Source organism: Chinchilla lanigera, unplaced genomic scaffold (genome assembly GCF_000276665.1).
Source record: "Chinchilla lanigera isolate Chin_1 unplaced genomic scaffold, ChiLan1.0 scaffold00050, whole genome shotgun sequence".
Classification (NCBI taxonomy): domain Eukaryota; kingdom Metazoa; phylum Chordata; class Mammalia; order Rodentia; family Chinchillidae; genus Chinchilla; species Chinchilla lanigera.
Genome location: NW_004955451.1, coordinates 7,463,066 through 7,471,364, shown reverse-complemented (window position 1 = coordinate 7,471,364; position 8,299 = coordinate 7,463,066). Strand labels below are relative to the sequence as shown.

The window sequence follows — 8,299 nt, the reverse complement described above, 5'->3', positions numbered from 1 at the left end:
CCCGGCAGATCCTGATAATATTTGATCAAAGCTTTATTGGATTTCCAACACCTCATTATAAAATACTCAAAATGATCTGTGATATTTAAAAAGTTCACTAATTATTTTGATTTAGGGGGCATATTTCTAAAATTATGTAAGAGGAAACTCCTATATCAGTAGTAAGAAAACGCCTATAATTTTCCTTTATGTGTTTTTGACATGGATACCTTATACCCCTCATCTGTATGAGTTCTCATAACCAGTGCTGTGGCAAGTACATGAGGCCTGTATACCATAATTTGGTAACTTTTTAAATAATCTTATTGACATGGTTCACCTTGTGTTTTTTTTTTTTTTTACCTTCTAATTTGTTAATTTAAAAATGGGGAGTATTTTTAAGTAGAAATCTTTTGTTCTCATTTCTACTTAAAAGCAGTTGTAAAGTCATCCAGCCATTCAAGTTACCGGTGTCTGAAACAAAGGTATTAGCATGATACTTATCTTTGTTCCCTGATGTATATTAATATTATATACATAAAACTGCTCCCCCGACAGGAAAAAATAAATTTGACATTGGAAGTCAATAACTTTGGCTTGTTGTCATCCAACCTTATCTTAAGCATAAGAAAATAGTACATGCATCTTTTGTTAAACTCAATGATATATAAGTAATACTATCCACAATGGAAGATTTACAGAAGAACCTCTTTCATCATCTTAGACTGTTATAAGAAGGAATTTCTGCAAAACTAGTGCACTTTTGTCTTTAAACCACTCTTTGCTTAACAGACTGTCCTAAATTTTTATTTTGAAAGCATTTTGCTTTCTTTTTTGAAGGAAAGCATTTTGCTCCTCTAGCTAGGAGGTAAGAAACATAAGGAGAGTAATTATAATGGGATTTTTAAAATTCACTTACATTTCTTTGCCAATAAAAGAAAGCATGTTCTCTTAAGTTTTTTCATAAGCTCCAAACTATGTCTTTCAATTTACTAATATTATTTTTTAAAACACACAGTACACTCATCTCCCCAGATCAAATGGTATTGTTTTCCAACAACAGATTTGGCAGACAGTCAGGGGCAAATAGTATTATGCTTTTCTGATTTTCAAATGCATCCGAACTGCTGCTGATTTCTCTCCAAATCAGGTCAAAGGCCCTGTCTCCACAGGAACATTTGCCAGAGGTACTGCATGTTCAGATGGATGATTTTCATGTTTCATAGTCAGCTTCATTTATTTTCCAGACCTCTAAAGCTTTCATGCTACACAGCAACATCTCCCTTTGGAAACCATGGGATCTTTATTAATTAAACAGAATCAACAGGACTGATTTACTCTCCCTCCTCAGCAGAATTACCAAGCACACAAATCAGAGAGGAAATATTTGTAATACTAGAACGTTCTTCAAGTCAGTAAATCTGGGATTGTGTCAACATGCTGATGATGTCAAAGCTCCTTAGCCATAGCGTTCACCAAGACATAAAACTGGATGGTACACTCACAACTGACCCCATTCCGACATCATAGGCAGAACGCCAGTTTTTTCTTAAAATAATCAGAAAGCCCTACTTCTCAGTAAAACCAGCTGTGATCATTTATTGAATAGCTACTACTTGCCAAGCACTTTACATGCATTATCTGATGTTCAGTAGCTCTTCCCCATGATACTGGATATTTTCACTAAGGACCCAAGTGTGAAATGTGTTCTTAAACCACAGAAAAAATCTCTCTGTTGCATCAGTTTCATTTGTCTAGTGTAATTACACATTTGATGCTTAGACCTGTGTGCATGTGTGTGTGCGTGTGCATGTATGTGTATGTAAAGGACATATAGAAATATACATAGCAAATATAAGATTACTCTTACGGTGTTCTGGCTGTGTTTGGAGTAATATCTGGCAGGGATAACTTTCTACTTGTCCTATTGTTTAGATTCTATAGCTATATTTTTTCTTACACATTTTGCTTCTTGTTGTTTTAAATTATCGATTTAATGGACTGTCCACATGTGGGCTGTTAGAATTTTTCAGTGGTAAATATCATTTGTTAAATGTCAAATAGAAAATCGTGTACCTGATCATTGTTCCTGTTTTTCTTCCTTCTCCTCTTTCCCAGTAAGGGAACATAATAGGGGAGAGAGGATTTAAAATAATTGAAATTACAGTCTCTTCTTTGGACCAACATATTGCTCATGTGTGATAAACATGAAAGATATGAGCACTGAGATTTTAAAGTCAGCCAAGCAGTCTCACCGAGCTTTTCCTTTCACATGTGTACTTTGCATGGGGCACTGCATCATCATTTCCCTTGCAGAGACCTTGCAGGCCTCTTACATTTACACTCCTTAGTATTTCTTAAAACCGCTTTTCATGAAGGCCTTGAAATGAAATTAACCTGTGTTGATTCAAATACTTGAGTAAGTTTACCCTTCACAGTAAAAAAATTCCTTTAAATCCTTTTAAAAAGAGGATAGTAATATGGACTGTTGTCAAGAGAATGATGATCCTTTGTACCACAGAAGCACGTTCTGAGATTTTGAAACTATGAGGATGTCTGGGCCTTGTCATCTGCACCTTGGTTCTTAAAGGACTTGAGCTCCTTTACTAGGTGTGGGTAATCTCCCTCTGTGGAAAGATGCATCTTACTATTTTAAAAAAAAGGAGCAGAATGATTTGTTTAGAGGGATCTAAACAAAGTTTAGAGTTTAGAATTGAAAATAAACCAAATCAGTAATGACAATGGAACTGTCCATTTTCACTAATTCTGACATTTTTCAGTTACGGTCATCAATACGAATAAAGTGAGTACATTTTAAAAAAATCTTTTGGTACTGAGAATTGAACTCAGAGCCTTCTCACTGAGATATATCCCCAGCCCTTGTTTTTAGTTTATATTTTGGTGCAGGGTCTCACTAAGTCACTAAATTGCCCAGGCTGAGCTTGAACTTGCTGTGTGCTCCTCCTGCCTCAGCTTCCCAGAGTGCTAGGATTACAGCTGTATGCCATCACATCCAATTTAAGTGAGTAAATTTTTGTGATAACTTCCAAATTATGTTATGTGGAATGCTAGCCTCATGTGTACTAACAGAGGCATGTTATTTTGAGTAATACTGCATTCTCTTGAAGATTTATAGAGCACATTAGCATAGTAAAGGTTCTGGGAAATCCTACAGTATACAAAACCCCTCTTTGACTGTATTTAACCTAGTGGTTTATTTGACTGTTGGACTTCTGTTCTTCACATAGCATTTATTAAAAATGCTCGGACCCCACTTTGGAAAATGTTGCTCTGTACTGTAGAAGATATCTTCAGCTCCACAACCTCATTTGATCTTCTTTGGTTCCAGCTGTTGAGTACAGTTGATTCAAGATGTGCTGCTTCTGAGGTTGAGATTTGTAGGACAGAGGATAGAGAAACTGATCTAGTGTGAGAGAGCACAGTGGGGTAAACCAGAGCTGAAAGAATTTTGAAGGAGAAGAAACAAATCTATATCCTGAGTACAGAAGCGGTTGACCCAACTCTCGGGAGCTGTGCAGATGGTGGTGAATACAGAAAATTCACCCAAGTGGAGTCTGAGAGCAAGAGAAGCTCTGAAAAACAACATCCACCAGGCTGAAGTATGGTTGTGTGATGTTGTTTTATTACCCCCTAACCATGCACAGTATCTTTTGCACCTCCTCCTTGTTTCTGGCTGTGTTTTTCAAATGCTTTTCAGGATTCTAATCATTCATTCTGAGAACATGTCAGGCATCATAAACTCAGAGACAAGAAACGTAGTTCCTGGCTTGGAGGACCTTCATGTATAGTAAGAAAATTCCTAAAAATAAACAGGCATAAATAATATACAATACTTAGAGACAGGATCATGGGCACAGATTGGACGGATCTTGATGGAGATCTGGTTCTTTTGAATTATAATAAATTAACTCCTCAGGAAGAAGGATTGTGCCAGAGAAGAATGCATGGTTGAAGCAAATTTTAAAAACAAGAATGTTTTATACTATAGAGTATGTATCTGACCCAGAAGTCGCAGTTGGAATGGAACTTTTAACAGGTGACAGCATGTGATTTGTCACTTAGGAAGATCTCTAAGCTAGAATTAATAATTAATTAGAAAAGGTATAGAACTGAGGTAGGGAGTACTCCAGTGACTCAGGTATTGCCTTGGAAAAGGAGAAGAGGGTTACACCTCAACAATTACAGGACTTGGTGACTGACAGTATCAGGTGAGGAATGAGGGGAAGGAGATAAGGAGAGAAAGAAGGACATATATCCATATGTATATGTATATGGATAGCTGGGATAATTGTACTGCTGATGTGTAATGGTTTATTGAAAGGAACAGTTAATGCTTAATTTTTTTACCAATTTTGCATGCTTATATCTGGTAATCTGAACAAGTAATTTGAAGACAACAATATGTAATATAACAACTATTGGTGAATTCCTACCATCTTGTCTAGTGAAACTCTGTATCATTTCTAGTGTGTTTTTATCATTTTTATTCTCTTTAATGGTGTGATCAATCTTGCATCCTTACATCTGGTAATCTGAGCAACTTTGTTGAAGATGACAACATGTAATATAACCACCACTGTTAATTCCTATCATTCTGTTTTGAAACCCTGTGTCTTTATTGTTTCTGCTTTGTTTTCTTTTTGTCTATGTTGTTGTTATTTTGTTATTGTTTTTTTTATTCTCTTTAAAATAAGAAAAAGAATATCAGATGAGGAAAAAAGAAGAATTAAGGATAATACAGTCACCTGCATTCCTGTTACCAGCGGAGAGAGAATGGATTTCTTTGAGCCCTAAAATGTATCTAAGACTTACTAACACTGCTAGCTCCTGTTCTAACCACAGCAGGGTGGAGTCTGTGTCACCAGGATTGGCACTGGCATGGACAGTGGAAAGACAGTCTTTCAGGTTGTAACTGGCATTCTCTGTTCTTTTCCAGTCATGTAACACAGACAACATCCTGGATGCACCCCGTGATGAGTGTCCTGAACCTGTCTTGCTCAGAGGACAATGACGATGACTGCCCTAAAGAGCTTTCTGACCAGAAGAGTTGATGGTTTTCTACTGGAAGCAGAGACGCAGGACATCAGCCCTGAGACACAGCTGTCGTGAGCAGGAGGGAGGCGTGCACCACTTGTTGGAGAGTAAAATGGAGACTGGATCAAGCATGCTTTTGTAGGACTTTTTTATATTACTGTATACAATTAAAAGGTTAGTTGTCGTTACAGTAGCTCTTCAAGAATAATTTAGTCATATTTTTTGAAACTACATATGGCTTTTATAATGTGTACACTTTTTATATACACTTAGGTATTTGTAATGTGATAGCTGCTTTATTATTTTATATCAGATATGATGGTTTTTATAACTGAGATTTCTATTGAAACATATGAACATAGTAAAACACTTCATTTACTTGAAAATTCACTACCCTTTTATATATATGTCTTAGGAAAGTGATCTTAGCAAGCTTTTTAGGGTTTAAGGATTATATTTAGACATCTATCTCATGGGTTACTGAATACAATTTACATCTTTATGAGATTTTCTAATTTACAAAATGCTTTTCAGACCTTATCTTATTTAAACCACATGACGTGCTTATTAGGCTCATCTAGTAGATATTTTTATTGTTTTTTCAGTGAAGGAAATAACAATTCAAAGAATTAAAGCATCCTGTGTCAGAACTGAGATCCACACCTGCCTTCTCCGTACCCCGTCTCTTCCCCCTGCACCCTGCTGTCCCCCCAGAGGGAGCCCGCAGCCCAACACGCAGGGCCCCATGATTCTGTTGATGCAGCTGGCTCCACAGCTGTGCATTCCACAGAGACCTCGAAGTCACCTCTGCGGTCAACCAGAGCCCTGCATAACCCCATTATTCTCCTCCTATAACCCTCTCCGCTTTCCGTACCCAGCACTTGCCAGGTAGGGCACTGTTTTGTGATGTTGTTCCTGTAGCTTTCTTCTGGAAGTTCGTATTTCCCTAGAGGAGAGGATGCCTTACCTAGGAGAAGGGTGGTGATGAAAAGAGGGGTATTTTTTAAAATATTGCTGTTCTGCTAGTAGTACAACAGAGGACAGAAGCCCAGGTAAAGCATCTTCCCAGCACTGCTGTGCAGACCCAGCGCCCCTAAGAACATAGTATGAGAGCCATCACTGTTAACCCCTGTAGAGATGAGTAAGCCAAGAGCCTGAGAGTTCATCAGTGAGTTATTGGCTGGGACAAGCTTAACCAGACCTAGATCCCAAGTCTTGTACTTACTGAATTTCCTGTGGCAATAAGATATACTTGGCGGGTACCTGTAGACACTGTATTCAGTCATACCTCCAAATACACTCAGGATGTATGATGTCTATCTTGAGGAACATTATGAAGTCAAATCACCAGCACTAAGAAAAGTCACAGAATGGCTGCAGAAGACCTGTGCTCCTCCTGAGGCCTGGTTGCATATTAGAAAGTTTCAGGGAGACCAGTTTTGAGAGCAGCCCCCAGGGAGCTGTTGTGTGACAGCCCCCAGAGGTAATGACTCTTCAACACGAGGAGTTATTTTTGTAAGTTCACACTGTCATTGTGGAAGTGCAGCCTTTCTGTTGTTTCCAAATTAGTGAAATTCCATCCACTTACCTGGAGTGTTTCCTACTTTGCTTCTCTTGAGGAAACAGCACATGCTCAGGTCACTGAGCTCAAAGCCCTGAGGCGTGCAGTCCATGAACACTGCTCCCTTTACCTCTGCCCTCCCTGTTTCTGTGAAATACTTACAAGAAAAGTCCTATGACAGCCATAATGATATTTATTGAGCATTTTTGCCATACATCATGATAAAGCAGTAAGTTATTTCATTATCTTCTTAAACCCACTGTACATGGCTGAAACTGTAATTGTCCCCTTATTGTAAAGAAACAGCTTAGGTTTAGAGAGACACAATGGTCTTTGCACAATAGTCACACGTAGGTGTAGAAAATGGGCCTCAAGCCTTTGATTCCAGGGCCCTTTCTTTAACCCACTGAGCAGAGCTACTTAGATTTGGTCAGCTCTGTAAGGTGGCAGATTCCAATATAGTGCCATAAGGAGCTTCCTAGTAGCTAGAACTCATCAGAAAAGAATTCCCCGGCAGAAAATGGAGGCACCATCCCAACAGATTTCAGTCCATCTGAACTCTTTGCCTGAGTGTTGCTGATGACGTGCGATCTGAATCAGCTGGGCCAGCTGGGCGCTCTCTGTAAGACCCTCTTCTTTATGTGCCTGTGACCTCAAAATCAACAGCTAAGTGCTTGAAGAGACAAATGCTGAAATAATCTTACAGCAAGGGCTCAGTAAGCATCGTTTGCCAAAGCTAATAGGAGCCCCAAATTATTTTTTGGTGAGCTGACATTTACATAGCCAGTCTTTCTGTAACATAAATTAACCCTGTGAAGAAGTCATCATAAGCTCTCCTCCGTTGATCCACTGACACCAGTGTCAGGCAGAAGATGAAAACATCGTCATTTGCCTCCACCTCCCTTTCCTGGAGTGACCAGGACGAGCTGTCCTCACTCATGCCTTCCTGCAGAATACTCCCTGAGCACCAACAATATGGTGTGGACTCACCAGGCACTCTTGCAAAGTAGGGCAACAGTTAACCAATTCCTGGCTATCGTTAACTGTTGACTTAGACCTCTTAAGTACCCAGAATCAGACAGATATTTTTTAAATTTTGAAATCTATTTTCATTTAAAATCAAGTACTATGTAAAGGAGTGATATAAATAGTATATCCAAGTTTCCAGAGGTTGCCGTCAAAACTTTGATGAATATTTTTACTAAAAGGAAAGCAGCTTGCCTTTGACTTAGTGTATCGTGATCACCTTTTATATCATGCTGATGTCATGTTTTGACTGTCTGCATAAACTATCATTACCCAGATAACTCATAATTTGTGTAGTCATCAGTTTATTGATGAACACTTATGCTGTTTTAAGTTCTCATCTGTAACTGATAATGTTGCAGTTAACATTGTATATCTATCAAGTCCATTTTTTATATATCCCTGTACTCTAGTGCCAATGTGGATAAATGTGAATAAATTCATATCAGTTCATCACTAGGTCAAAGGATGGTCAAAGCACAGTCGAAGATGTTCATTTAAATTTTGGTGGATAGTCATAAATTCTTCTCCACAAACATAGGACCAATTTATACCACCAATAGTATCTGACAGTTTTTTTCTCTATACAGTACAACTTTTTTTTGGTCAAAAGATTCCTATTTGTTTTGTCCTGAAAAGAATAACCTTTCCATCATTGTCCAAATACCTGCAGGTTTT

At 38.2% G+C, this 8,299-nt stretch overlaps 1 protein-coding gene across 4 annotated transcripts in view; it reads left to right on the top strand.

The window, feature by feature from the left end:
- The window catches only part of Stxbp4 (syntaxin binding protein 4), a 172,406-nt gene extending 164,326 nt beyond the window's left edge, over positions 1-8,080 (top strand). For all 4 annotated transcript variants that reach the window (XM_013519379.1, XM_013519380.1, XM_005394087.2 and 1 more), the window contains one exon: positions 4,937-8,080. In XM_013519379.1, coding sequence (XP_013374833.1) covers positions 4,937-5,051 — 115 coding nt within the window. In that variant the 3' untranslated portion in view covers positions 5,052-8,080. The remainder of the gene's footprint in view (positions 1-4,936) is intronic.
- The last annotated feature ends 219 nt before the right edge of the window (positions 8,081-8,299 follow it).